Source organism: Eublepharis macularius, chromosome 2 (assembly GCF_028583425.1).
Source record: "Eublepharis macularius isolate TG4126 chromosome 2, MPM_Emac_v1.0, whole genome shotgun sequence".
Taxonomy (NCBI): Eukaryota; Metazoa; Chordata; class Lepidosauria; order Squamata; family Eublepharidae; genus Eublepharis; species Eublepharis macularius.
In genome coordinates, this window is record NC_072791.1 from 230,881,565 (window position 1) to 230,901,136 (window position 19,572).

The window sequence follows — 19,572 nt, forward strand, 5'->3', positions numbered from 1 at the left end:
TGACACCTCAGGAAGAGGGGACAAAAGAGGGAGGGGGAAATCCAAGTGGGCTGAAAGGATGTTCCAGCGGACAGGGCTTGTCCTGATGTCATCAGCTTTGGAATGCGGAGGTTTCTTTGAGATGCATTCTCTAAGTGCTTGGGATGGTCGGCACTTAGTTCTTCTCCGGGGCGGCTCCTAAGATATGCAGAGCGGGGCGAGGGGCTCTCGCTGCGGACGTGGTGTGCCCGCTTCGCCGAAATGGCTTCTCAAAGCAGTCTCTTCCTCTGGGTCTTCTGGGTGCCTGAGAACATGGATGCCGGCTGGGCATAGCTGGGGCTGGATAGCAGGCTGCCCGGTAGCGAGGGCAAGCTCGGCGACCTACCCGCGGGAGGCTCCAGGCGGGAACTGACCAGGGAGCGCCTAGCCAGGCTCGCTGGAGGTTTCCCCGGCAGGCGCCCGGCTGCTAGCAGCGGCTTGGGCCCATATGAGGCAGGCTTCCATGGAGGCAGCGGGAACAACACTTTAAAACACAGTCCAAAGCAGGGAACAGGCGCGGTCCGTGGCAGATGGCAATGTAGGCACGGGGCACACTTGTAACAGAGTCCAAACACACACTGGGAAGTCCAGATACAGGGCAGGGCAGGGCTGCCCAGAAAGAGAGTCCTTTTGTGCAGTTACCCAAACATGGAGTCAGTAACTACACAGTCTATTGCAGCAGGGTAATTGACACGCAGGCAGGAAACTGACACGTGTATCAGAACACACACACGTGCAAAGCAATCTTTGGTGCAGCAGTAAAACAGCAACGCAGGAAACTTTAGCACAGTTCATAGCAGGCTTCAAAGCAGGGGAGGGGGCCTACTTGGCAACAGCAAGGTAAGCATCTAGGCCGTAAAAGTAAAATTGACAGGAATAGTAACATGGGAGAAAATCCTTCCTCTTAACTCACACGTTTGCTCCTTCCCCCTCCCACAATATACAAGACTTTTGGCACGCGCTTTGGGTGAAAACATTTCACATATTTATACTATCAAGTAGAATCACTGAGAAAACGAAAGATCAAAGTCAAGACATAGCAGTGCCTGAAAGTGAGTAGTCTACAAGGTCATAAACAGTGAAAGTTTCTACAGTCCGTTAGATAAGCACCTGCATGAAGTCTGTGAAAGAAAACAGTTATGGCATTGACAATATGACATTAAGTTACAGTATGAAACATTGGTTCAGTGTTAGCATTGGCATGGATGGGGTTCAGACATGACAGAAGTGACCATGTCCTCCTTGAATTCCAGTTGCTGTGAGGGCCAAGGAAGTTCATAGCCAAACTCGCAGGTTAGATTTTCGTAGGGCCAACTTCGATTAACACAGAGGGTTGATGAGAGTCATTCCGTGGGGGAGTGTGCTGGAAGGAAAAGGAGCGAGTGAAGGGTGGGCCCTTCTCAAACATGAGCTTTTGCAAGCTCAAGCCCTCACTATCCCAGCAAGGCGGAAACATGGTAAGGGCTCCAAGAAACCGATGTGGATGTACAGAGAGCTTCAGAATAAGCTAAGGGAGAAAAAAGAAATGGTCAAGAAATGGAGAGAAGGACAGACCTCTAAAGAGGAGTATATGAGGGTTACTAGGCACTGCAGATCAGCCATCAGAGAGGCCAAAGCTCAGTATGAGCTGGGTCTGGCCAGGAGGGCTCGCTACAATAAGAAAAACTTCTACAGATATGTGAGAAGCAAACACAAAAGAGGCAATTGGACCGCTGTTGGGAGTAGAAGGAGAAACTCTGATGGAGGACAGAGAAAAAGCAGAACTTGCAGAGCCACTGTCCATCATCTTCAAGGCCTCCTGGAGGACTGGGGATGAGCCACAAGATTGGAGAAGAGCTAATGTTATCCCAATCTTTAAGAAAGGGAAGAAGGATGACCAAGGAAACACTAGGCCGGTCAGTCTGACTTCTGTTGCTGGGAAGATAGAACATATTTTAAAGGGATCGATGTGTAAGCATCTGAAGGACCACTTAGTGATCTGGGAAAGTCAACATGGTTTCGTTCCCAACAGATCTTGTCAGACCAAACTGGTTTCCTTCTTTGATCGAGTGACAAGCTTACTGGATTGTGGGAACTCTGTCGACATGATTTACTTGGATTTCAGTAAAGCTTTTGATAAGGTCCCCCATGACATTCTGATGGGTAAACTGCAAGACTGCAGACTGGACTATAGGACAGTCCGGTGGATAGGGAACTGGTTGGAGGACCGTACCCAAAGAGTGGTGCTCAATGGCGTTTAATCAGATTGGAGGGAGGTGTCCGTGGGGTGCCACAGGTCTCGGCTTTGGGCCCGGTACTTTTCAATCTTTTTATCAATGATCTGGATGAAGGGGTAAACAGCCTACTCATTAAATTTGCTGTTGATACCAAATTGGGAGGAGTGGTAAACACCCAAGAATTAAAATTCAACACCCAAGAGTTAAAATTCAACAAGACCTGAATACTCTGGAGAAGTGGGTGGTTGTGAACAGGATGCAATTCAACATAGATAAGTGCACAGTATTACATCTGGGCCACAAAAATGTGAAGTGTAAATACAGGATGGGGGAGACACTTCTGGATAGTAGAGTATGCGAAAGAGATCTTGGAGTAAGAGTGGACTGTAAACTGAATATGAGCAGTCAGTGTGATGCGGTGGCAAAAAAGGCAAACTCAGTCTTGGGTTGTATCAAAAGGGTCATTGCATCGAAATCACAGGAGGTCATAGTTCCTCTCTATTCTGCCCTGGTCAGGTTGCACCTGGAGTATTGTGTGCAGTTCTGGAGGCCTAACTTCAAAAAGGATGTGGACAAAATCGAGAGGGTGCAGAAGAGAGCAATGAGGATAATCAGGGGTCTGGAGACGGACCCCTACGAGGAGACTAACCCCTATATTCCTAACGTTTTCTACAGGAACTAGTGCCCTATGACGTAGGGAACTGCAGTAAGGAGGGGGCATTGTACAAAATCCCATTGTTATTGTGTGAGAATAAGTCTGAGGCAGAGTTTGCCGCTTCTACACAAACACGAGGGAATACCTCCCCCTCCTCACTGCAGTGCCCACACAGTACTTTGTTCATGAATGTCCCGACCCTCAGAATGGGGGTTTTGGGTTACAAAGAGGCTGCTGGGGAAGGGAAGATGCTGCCCTGGAAGCTCATTTCATTGATGCATCCATAGTATCTAGCTTTATGGTTATGCTTATCATTACAAGACAGGCCTGAAGGTTTCTTGAGCTTGCACATGCACACTTAGATAGTTAAGTGCTTCTCTTTCACAGAAAAAGCATAGTGTCAGATAAGCCCCACCATGTCTGCCATGTTTCGTGCTTTTTGTTTCATATGTGTACCTCTGAGGGAGTGCAGACATTTGTGCTAACTGTTTCTCTTTCAGGCAAAGTGTTTTGATTCCTAGTTCCTGCTAAGCCTGGGAATGTGTCCTTGAAGCTACTGAACAGACTGAGTGGTGCTCCTTTTATTACTTTTTCTCTAAGTCATGGTTTGTCATTATACGTACAGTTTGTCAATATCTTTCCAAGACTGGTTTGGCTCTTTCCCCTCATTCCAGTTTCTTTTCACAATTATTGACACATGTAAGACCACAGTCACACCCAATGAATATTCAATTATAAAACTATCCCTGTTATTCTCTTTTCTAGTCTATCTGCATCTTATCTAAAGCCTGTTTTCTGTTTTATACCCAGCTGCCTATCTCATCTTGACCACTTGACAATTTATTACTTGTCTCCCTCTTTTTAATTCTTTTTACAGGTTCCCATTCTCCCATTCTATTCATTTTCAGTTCTCTCTTCTGACCAACATTATTCTTGCTTACTTATTTAATGCATTTTATACTGCTCTTTTACAAAGGGATCAAGGCAGTTTTCAAAGTGATAAAAACAGTAAAAACAACAAATATCAAAAGGCAATAAAAAGATAACGATGTTTAAAAAACATTGTTCTTAGAACAGTAGAGGGCCATGCCAAAACCAGTTAATACAACACAACATATATCAAAAGTGTGACATCAGCAATTTTTAAAAAATCACCAGGCAAGCAGTAAAATTGCAGTCCAATAAAAAACAGTAGTAGTCGTAGTAGTAGTAGTGGTAGTAGTAGTAGTAGTAGTAGTAGTAGTAGTAGTAGTAAATCTGTCACCAGGCAGAGGTAAGACTGAAAACTGCATTGGTGAGAGGACTGATTCACTTCCTAGAGCAAGGACACACAAGTACAAGACTGTACACAGACTCGTATCTTTAGCAGCTCCATCCTGATTCTTTTCGTCTTCTGCCCCACTGTATTCCCTTAGAGAGCCAGTTTGGTGTAGTAGTTAAGAGCGGAGGGACTCTAATCTGCAGAACCATGTTTGAGTCTCCACTCACTTGAAGCTGGGTCACCTTGGGTCAGTCACAGCTCTTCCAGAGCTCTCTCAGCCCCACCCACAACTCACAGGGTAATTGTTGTGGGGATCATAACAACATACTTCGTAAACTGCTCTTAGTGGGCATTAAGTTGTCCTGAAGGGCAGTATATAAATCGAATGTTGTTGTTGTTATTGGTTCCCCACTCACACTCCTCTATATGAGTGTATTACATCTGTAGAACCTCTAGTGGAAGCCTTTAAACTTGGGCAACTGATCTCGGTGACAACAAAGGACCAATGGCAAATGACAGGCAAGAAGAAATAGAGAGACAGTCATTGTGTTCTTTGCACACCATGATCCTAAATTATATACTGTGACGAAAAAGCAAGGGAATATCATCATGATTTGGGAGCACGTAGCATACAGTAGACTATTATTAGACTGTATCAGCTGGCATAGCTGCTCTTGGAATTAAGGGAGCATGTTTTCAATATTTTTGTCAATTACATAAATTCAGGTAAATTTGACTTTCCCCCCTTCTGTATACTGGGAGAGGAATTGCTATTTTCACTCCCTTTTTCAGTTTGCCTTTGACAAGTGTTTTGTCTCCCCACCCAAAACACTCTTGTTGAATTTTCACTCTTGGTGTTAAACACTAATCAGCCTTGTGGGATACTTATCTTGGAGGTTCTCACATTTTTATTGTTTCGAATACAGCAAATAGGTAAAACAGGAATTAAATTAACAGTGTGATTTTTTTTGTCAGATTAACCTGAGTGTAACCAACCATTCATTGGTACTGTTTAAATTCCTACACCATGAGAGTAATGTTTTTTTTTTCTTTTAACAGTTCTTTTTAATAGTTTCTTTAAACTATTTTAATAGTTAAGTTTCTTTTTAATCGTTTCCTTTTATTAGTTAAATGTGAAAGTGGTAACAGAAAAATAACCAGGTAGCAGCAACATTTGCTCACATCTCAATTTACTCCACCTTTTGGGAACCACTGCCACAATGCCACAGAGCACTCACTGGCAGCACGGCCCTGGCTTCACTCACTGTCTCCCATATGACTGGTAGCTGGGAAGGAGCCAGACCCTGGGAATGGGAATGGAGGGGCGCGGGGGGGGGGGGGCGCGGGGGTGATGCAGTTCTGCCCTCTCCTCTTCTTACTGCTGGGAAGAGATGGAACCTCAGTCAGGAGTTTCAGCCTTGTAATCTATCTACAGGAGTGACACAAGTCACAATCCACATTTAGGTCCCACAGATTATTTATACAGTTAAAAAAGAGAGAAGGACATCCATTTTGGTGAACAAAAAGGCTGTGCTGCAGATCACGGGACCTGTGCCGGGAAGAAAGACTGGGGGCTTTAAGAAGGAGAGGAACTGGGAAAAACTGAGCAAAAACTGCTGGCAGGATCCAACACACAGTTTGCCGCGCAGTAAGGGGGAGGCGGGGGGAGCGGTTCTGTCAATGGAGACTAAGTCTAAACTTCCTTTGGGTTCAAAGTTCATTCAAATTTTGTACCCTTGTTATTTTTATTTATATCCAGGTGCACATATAATAAGGTGCTGCTCTTATTAGATTCTGATAATTTTTGGAACAGAGGAACCAAGACCTACAAAAACAAACACTTCACCCACACTTTGCACTCATCATCAATTGTTTTCTATCCAACCTTACATGGTGGGGTAGCAAGCTCAAAACTGTCACTTAAGCAGGAACCTGTGCCAGAAATCTCATCCGCCAGTTCTGAGTCAGCTCTTCCACCAGCCATGAAATCACCATGCCTTACAAAGTCTCCACTTACTCTAATTAATTGCCTTCCAAGTTGGTGTGTATTTCTTAAAACAAAACAGCTTCAAAAAGTTTTTTAAAAAAAGCAAGTGCACAGCACTTACCTCTCAACCTCTCCTGAGGGCTGCACGGGACAAAACACTGCACAGCAGCATCACTATGCCTTGGGAAGGTTGTGAAATGAACACTTCCCTCCGGTTCCAGTTTTGGAAATAGCACCACAGGCTCTGCATGCTCCTAGGAGGAAACAGAACCAAACACGTTGAGATCAAATGTGGTTAACAATGATGCCAAAAAAAGGGTCAACCCTACATGACATGTGCATTATTTGTAAGGTCTTTGTTGCACAGAAATAAGTTTCCAGAGGGAAACAATCAAAGCCATCGGTTCTTACCTTCATGCGAACTACAAAAAGCCAGGGTGGTGTAGCCTTTAGACTGCAGGTCTAGGACCCAGAAGGCCCTGGTTGAAATCTCAAATGGGTGACCTTGGGCCGTTCACCATGTGAGAATAAGGTTGTGAAAGTGGAACCATCTAAATGTATTCATTTTATTTTATTATTTTATTTTACATTATTTTCACCCTGCCTTTCTCCCCAATGGGGACTCAAAGCGGCTTACAGCATTCTTCTCTCCTGCATTTTATCCTCACAACAACCCTGTGAAGTAGGTTACGGCTGAGAGGGGGTGACTTGCCCAAGGTCACCCAGCAAGCTTCCACAGCAGAACAGAGATTCAAACCTGGCTCTCCCAGATCGTACTTCAACCGTCTAACCATAACACCACACTGGCTCTTAGTTCCTTGGAGGAAGAGCAGAGTAAAAATGAAGGAAAGCAGAATAAACAAATAAACAGATCCTCCAGCCCGTATGAAATTCTAGGATCCACTAGAAAGCACTCTGGACTATAGCAATAGTTTTCCCTAAATTATTTCAAGCTGTACTCGTACAAGATAAGTTACTGCTGGCTCCTCCTCGCCAGAGGCAGAGCAGAAGCCCCTAGGCTGAGGCAAGAGCACATGGTGGAGAGCTGCTGCTAGAAGGTAAGGGGTTGTTGTCTTTCTGCCTTTTGCCCTTTGCCTTTCCTAGCTACTGTGTGAGAAGCTGAGGGTGAGTGGGTTCTGTGTAGCTTGCTAGAGAGTGGTTCTGGTTAAGTTCTGTGTGGGGCTGTTGGGGGCTGAGTGAATTGCTGTTGTTTGCTGCTGGTTGCTGTTGCTCTTGGTTACAAGCCCTGCCCCCTAGTGTCCTGGGGCCCTGCTGGGCTAGGCAGGAAGTGACCTTTTGAAACAAAAGGCTCCTCCTCTCCAGAGGGCGAGAGCCAAAGGGCTCTTGGCCTGTGGCTCTTAGCCTGGGGATCTGCCTGGGGGACCCGAAACTCTGCTGAGAGCACTCTGGGTATATATTGGGAAGGCAATAATGTCTACTGAAGCCCCCTTCGCAGTCACATGCACCGAGTGTGCCATGTTTGTTTTCCTCCCAGAAGAGAAGACAAAGTTCACTTGCCAGAAGTGTAAGCTGGTCAGAGTTTTGGAAGAAAAGGTTCAGAGCCTGGAGGAGAGGATCACCACCCTTCAGGAGATCAAGGAGGGAGAGGATTTTAAGGACAACAGCCTGGGGACTCCGCACAGCCAAGAAGAGGAAAGTCAAGGAGGAGGGGAAAGAGTCGATCTCCCTTCTGAGCCTCCTCTCAGATCTACAGTACAAACCCGAAGGCGTCAACAAAGAAGATGCTCTGGTCCACTTGAGCTCAAGAATCGCTTTGAAGTGCTAGAGATGGTGACAGAGGTGACAGTGGAAGGAGAACCGCAAAGATCTGGAAGAGGGAGTGCAGAAGACATGGGGCCTCATGGAAGTGGAAGAAAACGGAAGGTGGTAGTCGTCGGGGACTCCTTGCTCAGGGGTATGGAACGCCATGTCTCTGGGCCAGATCCCCTATTCCGAGAGATGTGTTGCTTGCCAGGAGCCAGAATTCAGGATATTACCGACCGGCTGCCAAAACTCATCAAGCCTGCTGATAAGTACCAGTTTGTGCTGATTCATGTGGGAACGAACGACATGGCTTAGAATACTGTTGCAAGAATTAAAGAGGATTACGAAGCCCTTGGAAGGCAGTTGAAGACATTGGGGGCTCAGGTGGTATTCTCTTCTATCCTTCCAGTCACAAGAAGAGGAGCACGCAGGGAGCGGACCATACTTGAGGTGAATTGTTGGCTGAGTTGGTGGTGCCAGCAGGAGCGCTTTGGGTTCTGGGACCATGGGATAGGTTTTCTTAGAGAAGGCCTTCTATCACATGATGGGCTTCACCTCTCAAGGGCAGGGAAGAAAACGTTTGGAACGAACCTGGAGAACTTCATCAGGAGAGCTTTAAACTGATGCCGAAAGGGGAAGGGGACGATCGACATGGCGACTTCAATGATGAAGGGAACACAGTGGGGACCCACCTGGGTAGGAAAGGTGAAACAAAGGTACAAGGCTACAAGTGTCTATATACCAATGCCCAAAGTATGGGCAATAAGAAAGAAGAGCTTGAGCTTCTATTGCAAACAGAGCGCTACGGTATAGCAGGAATTACTGAGACTTGGTGGGATGATTCCCATGACTGGAATGTGCTAGTGGATGGGCATGAGTTGTTCAAGAAAAACCGAAAGTGTAGAAGAGGAGGTGGAGTGGCATTGTATGTGAGGGGAGGGCTTGATTGTCAAGAAGTTATGGAGAATGGGGCGGACAGCCCGGTAGAAAGCATATGGGTAGAAATAAGGGGAGGAAGGACAAAGGGTATTATTGTCGGAGGCTGCTACAGACCACCTGACCAGCAAGAAGAAATGGATGCTGCCCTCTTTGAACAGATTGGTAGAGTATCCAGACATCAGAACCTTGTAATTATGGGTGACTTCAACTTCCCTGATGTGTGCTGGGATACAGGCTCAGCAAGGCGTCATGAATCATGCAATTTCCTGACCTGCCTGGCCGATAACTTCCTTTTTCAAAAGGTGGAGGAAACTACAAGGGGCTCGGCCTGAAAGGCTGACATTTGGAGGAGGGCAAAGTGCTGTTCCAGTTGGCAGCAGAGGGTAGGACGCGAAGCAATGGACTTAAATTACATGCACAAAGGTACCGGCTGGATATTAGGAAAAACTTTTTCACGGTCAGAGTAGTTCAAAAGTGGAATCAGCTGCCTAGGGAGGTGGTGAGCTCCCCCTCACTGGCAGTTTTCAAGAAGAGGCTGGATGAATATTTGTCAGAGATGCTTTAGGCTGATCCTGCACTGGGCAGGGGGTTGGACTAGATGGTCTGTATGGCCCCTTCCAACTCTGTGATTAGGTGATTCTATGGGACTGCACAGGGATTGGACAATACCTACTTACAGATCCAAGCAAATGTTTTCACTAGTATAAAAAACAAAACTTGTTGCCTGCGTTGTTAACAATGTTTTATCACATGTGGCAGAACTGTTGGATGCATCCCCTCGTTCTCACTGTTGTTTTACTTTCTGGACTTCCACAACATCATTATGCAGCTAAAGCTGATAGCTTACCTAACACTGGTGTCTGATGAAGGGAGCTTTGACTCTTGAAAGCTCCTACCCTGGAAATCTGGTTGGTCTTTAAGGCACTACTGGACAGGAATCTTGCTGTTCTATCCATCTGAAATATTGTCTGTGTGTATGTAAAATGCTGTCAAGTCACAGTGGACTTATGGAGAACCTGTAGGGTTTTCAAGGCAAGAGGCAGCCTGCCTTGGCACAGTGACCCTGGACTTCCTTGATGGCCTCCCAGTACTAACCAGGGCCAACCCAACTGAGCTTCTGAGATCTGGCCTGGGTCATCCAGGTCAGAGCAACATTGTGAAATCACCCCATTCACTTTGGGATTTCTCACTGGCTGGAATCACCCATGGTGAATCTAGGGAGGAAAAAGTAGCACCCACCCTCTAGTGAACTGTTCTGCAGCAGCAGGAGCCAGAAGAAACAAGAGCGCCAAACAAGAGTATTCACACAACCCCAGTGTGGTTTGAGGAAATATTTCCATCCTTCCAAAACTGGTACTTGGGGGTCTCATAAATAAAACGCAGCAGAAAATTCGGCACAGCCCCAGATCACACAATCAAGGGCAGAATGTGGGATAGAGTTTCTTCTGACCACAACTGGCTTCCCATTAATGCTCCATCTGTGAAGGCAGCTTGTGGCCTTGTACAGACAAGAAAAAGCTGTGCCAATGGCAATTCTCTGACAGCCAGCTGGTTCCCTTCTCTCGATGGCTGCTACATATGCTCTGTAATGAATGTGTCCCAGAGCAGCTTTGGAAGTAAATGGCAAATCCTTAACCCATGTTTCAATCTATTTGGCTTTTCAAAGTTTTTCTTCTCTGAATAATAATAATTCCACATTTGTTCTGACAGTTGCTTTGTAAAAATAAACAATTTACTAAGATGAGTTATTTTTAAAAAGAGAAAGTTTTAATGGTATTGGGGGGGCATGAAAATGAAGATAAAATTTTCAATTTCCGTAACTATTAAAAACATGTTTTCATTCAAAACTATTCTCAAAAAACCATGCCAACCTGGCCTCTCTTTTGCAAATTTGGATTCACTTGGAGAAAAAGTCGATCCTACTCTCAAGGCCAACCCACTTCCTATGAATTTTTAGATTTACCACTCTAGCATTTGATGATTTAATTGTCTATGTGTTTGCGTATATCAGAGAGCATCCATGTCCATGCGAGTAACCATGTGATGCCATTTCTACCACATACTATTCAGGGGAGATATTATCATGCTGAGCTGGGTTGGTAGAGTGAGTCTAGGAGATAAAAAGAAACCCCAACACCTCTCTGCAGGGGATGGTTTTTCAGGTGGGTAGCCATGTTGGTCTGTAGTAGAAGAGAAAGATTCACTCTTGAACTGACTCTTGAAGGCTCTTACGCTGGAAATCTAGTTGGTCTTTAAGGTGCTACTGGACCTGAATCTCGCTCCTCTCTGCAGAAGGGTATAGTTCTACCCACTTTCAAAGGCAGCATTCCTGGACCACACCATCTATATAAAGCTGCTAGGAGAGAACATCGGAGGGGCTGAAGTGAGGGTATCACCCACCAATATGTGGATGATTCCCAGCTCCTTATCAGGTGAGTCAGGTCTGCGGAGGTTCTCAACAGGTGCCTAGAGAAAGTAATAGGCTGGATGAACTGCAGTTTAGTCCAGACAAGTCTGAGATTATTTATTTCATTTATACCCACCCAATCTTTCTCTCCAATGGGCACTGAAAGCAGCTCACATTGTATGTTCTTGGTTAATGATAAAGCTGCTTAATGACGAAGGTCCTGGAGGGTGCTGCCCTCCCCCTGAAAGAGCAGGTTCCTAGCTTGGAGGTGCTTCCGGATGCTGGCGCATGGTTGAAGTCACAGGCCACTTCTGTGCTGTGTAGCTTCTTTTTCTAGTTTCAACTGATACGGCAGCTACTGCCAACTGGGCCAAAATAAGGTGGCGAAATTGTCAGGGGCTGGATACAGGGATTGTGTCACTTCTGTGCTGAAAGCACTGGCTCCTGTTTGTATCTGGACGCAATTCAAAGGGCTGGTTCTTCTACTTAAGCCCTAAGTGGCTTAAGGCCAGGGTACCTGAAAAATTGCCTTCTCCCCTCCTGTCCTGCCTGCCAGATAAGACTTGTCTCTTAAGCCTTGGTCTCAGGGTCTGCACCTGAATAGGAGAGCTGGGTGACAACTAGCGACAGGGCTTTTTCAATGGTGGCACCTTGTCTTCAGAAAGTTTTCTCCTGTTGAAGTTCATGTGGTGGGTCTTCTGGGTGTCAGGTCCAAATGTTTCTTGTTACTCGGGCTTTTAAACCAAGGTTTGTACTTTTTTCAGCGGCTTTACGATTTTCTTCTGGCATCAGAACTACTTTACGGATATTTTTAGGCTGCTCCATCTTTGTCTTACGCTGTTTTCATGTCTTGGCTTGTTTTTAATACAGATATTTTATATTGCTGTTTTTATTATTTATAGCATTCTGTTTGCTTTGAGTCATCTCCAGCATGTCTCTGGAGGGGTGACATGTAAATTTTCTAAAATAAAAGGCACGCAAGCTCAGTGCACAAAAATGAGAGGGTGGTTGCAGCACCAAAAACAGATCTGTCACTAGGCAAAAGACCATTTTGAATTCTGATTTGTAAAACAAATATAGCAACTCTATCCCTTCATTTTATTAATGAGACACATTGCACGTTTTAGCCCACACAGCAGACTTCATTCCATTACAGATCACTGTGTCTCCCCTATGCCAACATTTGCCATGTTTTTCTAGGATTCTGTATGAATCACAGGGCTCAAGCTAGCGCATGAGTATCTAGTGGGAGAGGTAGCTTTAAATTAACAGCAACAACAACAAAAAATTCTGATTTTCTAGCTCTTTGATAAACAACCGGGTCGATAGCCCAACAACTGATCAGTAAGGTGCTTAATTAGAGTATTCAGTTAGTGAAACAGAGCTGTCATGAAAAGGTTCCATTAGTGTCCCAGCCAATAAAAAAATAATGGATATTTAAACATATCCTGCTAAACCAAGACAGGATGCAGCAGAAAACGAAGAGGTTCAGGTAAGAAGAAGAGTGGGTCATGGCCCACTTTGCTAGAGTCTTCAGCCTCAAATGAAATTACAATTGAACTGCAACCACATCCTATAAAATTAATTTATGTTTAAAACGAGTTTGATTCAATTGAGGGCTGATTATATATTCTTCATGGAGCACGTGCAAGAAGTGTGGTTGCATTTAATACATCTGGGTGATGAGCTAAGACCTATTTGGGAGGGAGGGAAGGAATTTTTTTTTAAAAAAATAGGATTATCTACAGGATATTCAGAATTAAGTGGGGATTGGAAAACTTCATAAAAAAACATGTGAAATGTTATTCTTGTTTCAGCAGACCAACAATTAAAAACAGGATGTTTATTTGTGGATAAGAATTGTAGACTACTATATAATGAAGAATAGTGGATCTCTCTCTCTCCAAAATAGTGATTTTATACCATGTGTTAGTTTTTCTGCATGAACAAACCCTGTAGTTGCATTACAGTAAATAAGGATCGTTTCCGCATGTCATAACATTGCATAACACTCATGGAACAAGGGTGTCTTCATGGCGCAATTTCTGACGTCATCGCACCACGAAAACAGGATCGTGGTGCGATGACATCAAAAATCGCGCCACGAAGACGCCCTCTTTCAGTGAGAGTTGCATGACATTAGGACGTGCAGAAACGACCAAGGTTTTAGAGTGGTATTTTCTAGATGCAACTCTTTGTCCTGTTTCTCTTCCGTATAAAGATGAAGGCAAATACTAAAGTGCAAGACTTCTTGCTTGTGTTATACCACAGAGTTAGCTACCAGGATTAGTCACTGCAAAAAAATAAATCATAAATGTGCAATACATGCTTTAACGGAAGTTCTGCAATGTTTCACAGCTTCTGTTACAGAATGGAGCAGAAATTAATAGCCCGGAATAAACGTTCCTCATACCGCTTCAGCTTGCCTATCCAGTCTCCTCAGGACCACTAGCTGGATCATGCCCCGAATGTTTCCTTCCATAGACATGGACCGCCTCAGAGTCTCCATGGCTTCATGGTTGGATTTGCCAAGCAAAGACTCCCCATTCACTGCAAGAAGCTGGTCATTTGTTCGCAACCGGCCATCCTACAAAAACAGTATTAAATAGAGTTCTTAAAAAGTGACAAATACCAGAGAGCAAGACATAGAAACATTTATTTAAAAAAAAAAAAACAGAGGAAGAGGAGTCTCCATCATCATAGTAGTAGTAATTTGTGGAGTCCTAAGCACAATTTGGCAAACATCTACTTTAATTAACTGTACCTTGGAAGGAATAGAACTGTAACAGATGGAGGAAGTAGAAGAAGGGTCCCCAAACGTTTGGACCCTGCGGGCACCTTTACAATTCTGACTCAGAGTGGCGGGCGCAACCACAAAATGGCTGCTGCAGGAGGCAGAGCCAGCCACAAATTGTCAGGGAGTGAAGTCATGCATAACTCTAATAGTAACTCTTTAACATTTCAGGCAGAAACTCTGTTTAACAGGATGCCTTTTAAAATGAACATATTGTTTAAAAATATTGGTGTACTACATACAACTTACCTTCAGATATTCAGTGGATTCTCCCACCATTCAAATATGGCACAAAAAATTATGGGAGTTTTTTTCTATATGAGAATATCTCACAAGGTCTGAAACAATCTGATACTGAGGACTCCCAAGCCAAATTCACACAAAACTGGTTTCTGCTGCTGACTTACCTCAGCAAACGTGACATTCTACCCCCCACCCCCGTGTCCCCCCCAGGGCTCACCTCCTTCTGAAGCATGCTGGGATTTTACACATGACTGGTAAGCTAAACTCCTCTGACGTTACTGTAGTGTATTCAATCTTCAATTTTAATTTCTACTAGCACACTGTTATATTTGATTACTATATTGTATTGTTATTCTTGTAAACTGAATTATTTATTGCAATCTCTGTAATATGAACATTTAAAGAACAATAAAAGAATTTGAAAAAAAAGATATTCAGTGGATATCTTTGTGTTGTGACGGCAACTTTTTAAGAATCTGCACAGCCAATCAGAAGCCCTGCTGGAAAAAAGCTCCACTTTATAAAAACACTTGGCAGGCACCAGTAAAGGTGTCGGCAGTGCCGTGGTGCCCAAAGGCACCATACTGGGCCCCCCGGAAATAGCAAGTTAGAGAGACTATCTTGGCCTCTTGCAACCTCAAAGGACACAGGCAAAGAGTGCTAGAACTAAACTAACAGAGATAAGCTTACAAGGTTTTTTTTCCAAATCTTCTCGCAACCAGAACCAGCTGATGGTTCAAATATGAAAACAGTTTTCCACCAAAAGCATTCACTTTCCCTCAAACCCAAGATTACCAGTCATGATCCACGGAGTATAACAAGTAGAGTCAAGTCATGATTTACTCAGTCACGGTTACTCAAGCTGGGTACTCTCAGCATCAGCATCTTCCTAAGAATACTGAGCTCGTGCAAATCAACAGAGTACTGAGCTAGTGCAAGCTCATGCAAATCAACAGGTAATTTCCCAAAACCAAAGCTGAGTGAGCTATATACACACAGGCATCTGAAGATCTGCACCCCACTCTGTAAGAAGACAGACGTACCGGCCTACAATCCATAAACAAGCAGGAATTTGGGAAGTGCCCTTGACACCACAAAAGAAGATACAGTCTGAATAAAACTGGGCGAGTTGCACATCACATACTGAAGCTCTTGTACATTTGGATCCTGTCCCTAACATGTGCCCTGACTTGGATTGTCCAGGGAACCTGATCTCATCAGATCTTGGAAGCTAAGGACGATTGGCCCCGGTCAGTATTTGGTGGGAGCCCACCAAGGAAATCCAGGGTTGCTCTGCAGAGACAGGCAATGGCAAACTACCTATGGGCATCTCTTGCTTCAGCATAAGTTGGCTGCAACATGACAGCACACACACCCAACCTAAAATGCACGCTTTGGCACTGTGACCTCTGTCCCATCCCATACGCTGGAGTTATCGTAATATTAATACCTCCTCTGCAACAGCAGCAAGTTTGAAATACTAGACAGTCTTGTACTAGATCGTTCAGAATTAAAATTGATTCCATTAGCCTTCCACTAGCACAAAGCCTGAGGAAATTGGCAATGCAGTACATACAGAACAGTACTATACAAAGCATGATGACCAATATTTTAACTTTTAAAACATTTGACAAGAGTTCCAATAAATTATTATAGCTACTGAACAGGTCAACTTCATGAATTGTTGCTCACATAACTGATATATTATCCTCTTTGGTTGCTCACATTTGAGTGTCTCACTGGCCGCATACAAGTGAATATCAGGAAAGTGGCATGTACAACCAGAACAAGAAGTATGCATCTTTCCTTTTCCTTTAACCTCCTTTGATCCAGTGATCTTCAGCAGCGGCTAAGGAATCTTCATTTCTTTGGAGTTCTTGGATCTCTAGGCACCAGCAGATAGGGGGCTAAATTATCTTTCGACACAGTGGGAGGTATTTTAATTAAAATAGGGGCAATCAACAAGTCATGAAAAAAGTTATAATAAGGGCATTCCAATATCATATGGGACAGGGAATCAACCTTGCCTTTGCTGAATAAGGCAAGTTACAGTATTTTCCATATAGAACTGCTGAGGGGGCAGCATTCAGGCACGAGAGCATAAATTCTCTACAAAAGCAAGGAAAACAGGGTTGCACCGACCTGTCACTGTTGTTCACTGAAGTCTTCTGTGCAGGCACACATGGGGACTGCGCATGCACAGGCCTGCCGATTGGAGGTTTTGTAGCTTTAAAAAGTCACTAGAGGGCGTCCGATGCCTCCCAGGGCACAGCCGCAGCTGTTTTCCTGCCCAAACAGCCTATACCCGGGAGGCACAGTGCCCTCCACCCTCAGTTCCAATTTCGCCACCTCACTCCTCACTAACCTGAAGAGTATGTAGCGGGGTAGGAGGGAGGGTACGTGTGCCCGCACAGAAGACCTCAATGAACAACAGTTGCAGGTAAGTGCAACCCTGTTTTCATTGCCCGTCTTCTGTGCAGTCCCACATGGGAGTTTAACAAGCTTCTTACCTGGGTGGTGGAGCTTGCTCTTCAAGTAAAAGTTGATTGCAGCACAGCTGTGCCCGTTGCCGTTTCCCTTCTGTCGAGAACACCCAGGGCATAGCGTATCATGAAGGTGTCCGCCAACGAGCAAGTTTCTGCTTTGCAGATATCTTGCAGAGGAACCCCTTTCAGGAGCACTGTTGATGTTGCCTGCGACCTAGTGGAATGTGCAAGTACATCCAGCGGACAAGTTAAGTTGGCATTTACATAGCAATGCTTAACAGCCTGTACTACCCAAGTGGTTCGTGCACTTGCTCTTCTCCCTTTTTTAGGTCCAGTGTAACAGACAAAGAAGTGTCTATCTAGCCTAAATTCTCTTGTACTGTCTAAGTAAAACAATATTGCCCTTCTAGTGTCCAGAGTGTGAATGGCCCATTCTGCCTCATCTGAGTGGTTTGGAAAGAAAATCAGCAGTGAGATCTCCTGTGTCACATGGAACTTCAACACTATTTTAGGTAAGAAGTCCGGCTTTGGCCTGAGTATGACTTTCTCTGCAGGTATCTCAAGGAATGGCTGGTCTATGCATAGGGCTGCTAACTCACTAACCCTCCTAACCGAAGTCACCGCTACTAGCAGGGATACTTCCAAAGCCAGTGATCTCAATGGACATGTGGCTAGGGGCTCAAAGGGCTTTGAGATCAGCTTAGTCAGTACAAGCTATAATGACCACTGTGGCACTATTTTCCCCATTGGGGAAAACATATTTTTTGGCACTTTTAAGAACACTTTCGAGGTGTAGTGTGAGAACACTGACTTTTTGTCAGTTGGCTCATGGAATGCCAATACAGCTGCTAAGTAGACTTTTACTGACGAAACAGAGAGCGATGGTTGTTGTGGGTTTTCCAGGCTGTATTGCCGTGGTCTTGGCATTGTAGTTCCTGACGTTTCACCAGCAGCTGTGGCTGGCATCTTCAGAGGTGTAGCACCAAAAGACAGAGATCTCTCAGTGCCAGCCACAGCTGCTCGTGAAACGTCAGGAACTACAATGCCAAGACCACGGCAATACAGCCCGGAAAACCCACAACAACCATCGTTCTCCGGCCGTGAAAGCCTTCGACAATACATCGAAACAGAGAGCCTCAATTTCTTCAACTCCAAAAGAAATTCTAGAACTTTAGCCCAGGGGCAAGTGACTGGGTTTATCTCCCTCTCCATTACCCAATTCCCCAATCTCCCCCATTTGTAAGCATAGGACTGCCTTGTAGATAATCGCTTGGCATTCAGCAACACCTCTGCCACCCTTGCGGATAGACACCCTATGGCTTCAGTAGTTATGCTGTCAGTTTGAGTTTGTCTATTGCCATACTGTTAGGTCCAGTTTCCTGAATAGGTGGTGGAAGATCTGGTTCGTCATCTGGTACAACCAATGAAACTACAGCTGTCTTGGCCAGAAGGGCATCACTACTATCGCTGTTGTCCGTTCTGCCTGCATCTTGCTCAACATTGTTGAGATCTGGGATATTGAAGGGAAGGTGTAGAAGAGACTCCCTGATCAGGAGATCTGGAAAGGAGGCTCTAGGCCTCCCCTGGAGCGAAATAGTGGTGCCTTTTTGTTTTCTTTTGTGGCAAACAGATCTATCTCCGGACGTCCCCACTCTAGAAACACTGGTCTGATATAATCACAGAATCAAAGAGTTGGAAGGGGCCATACAGACCTTCTAGTCCAACCCCCTGCCCAATGCACAATGAGCCTAAAGCATCCCTGACAAGTATTCATCCAGCCTCTTCTTGAAAACTGCCTGTGAGGGGGAGCTCACCACCTCCCTAGGCAGCTGATTCCACCTTTGAACTACTCTGACCGTGAAAAGGTTTTTCCTAATATCCAGCCGGTACCGTTCTGCATGTAATTTAAGCCCGTTGCTTCGAGTCCTATCCTCTGCTGCCAACTGGAACAGCTCCTTGCCCTCTTCCAAATGACAGCCTTTCAAATATAACAACGACAACAAGAACAACAGCACTTATACACCGCTCTTCTAGACAGATTAGTGCCTCACCCAAAGCGGTGAACAAGTTAGTTCACCGCTTTGGGGCTGAGAGGAGTGGCTTACCCAAGGCCACCTACTGAGCTGTTCTGAATCTACTGAGATTTCTTAAATCTAGAATGGGCCTAACCCTCCCCCTCCATCTCCCTTTTCTACTAGAAAGAATTTGGAACAGAAGCCCAGCCGCTCGTCATGTGATGACACCTGCTGGACAGCTCCTTTATCTATGAGTGCCCTTAATTCCTCCATCAACTCAGTATCAGTTTTATCAGGAAGATGCAAACACAGTAAGGAGTTAAATTTTATACCCAAACTGATCTATATCCAACATCCACACATCCGAGGTGATTGAGCACCAAATTGGGTAGTAGGTACGGAGCCTATCTCCAAAGGGTTGCACGATGTCCTGATCTAGTCAGAACTGCTTCTGGCCAAGTTGCTGCTCCTTGCTAGATTGAGGCTGTGACTCATGTCTGGATCTGTGTGGTGCCTTGCGTTTTGAAAAGCTCCCTTGGCCAGCCTGATAGGGGAGGCTTTGTGGATAAGTATAATTCTGATAGGGCTGATAACAATATTGTCTCCCCCTGTAGTACTGCTGTTTAAACTGGGGCTTGCTGGATTCTTGCTGAGTCAGTGGGAGGACTCCATATGATCTGGCGGTCTGCCGATCCTTACGCTTCTGCAAGAGGTAATCATCTGCTTTTTTGGAAAACAGTGTATTGCGCTCAAAGGACGTCCATCTTATTTCTGGTTTCCACCAGCA

At 44.9% G+C, this 19,572-nt stretch overlaps 1 protein-coding gene across 4 annotated transcripts in view; it reads right to left on the bottom strand.

Annotated features, from left to right (window-relative positions):
- Positions 1 to 19,572, bottom strand: part of PARD3B (par-3 family cell polarity regulator beta) — a 946,974-nt gene that overhangs the window by 528,195 nt on the left and 399,207 nt on the right. For all 4 annotated transcript variants that reach the window (XM_054971073.1, XM_054971072.1, XM_054971071.1 and 1 more), the window contains exons 12-13: positions 13,661 to 13,834; positions 6,259 to 6,391 (exon numbers count right to left, since the gene is read on the bottom strand). In XM_054971073.1, coding sequence (XP_054827048.1) covers positions 6,259 to 6,391; positions 13,661 to 13,834 — 307 coding nt within the window. The remainder of the gene's footprint in view (positions 1 to 6,258; positions 6,392 to 13,660; positions 13,835 to 19,572) is intronic.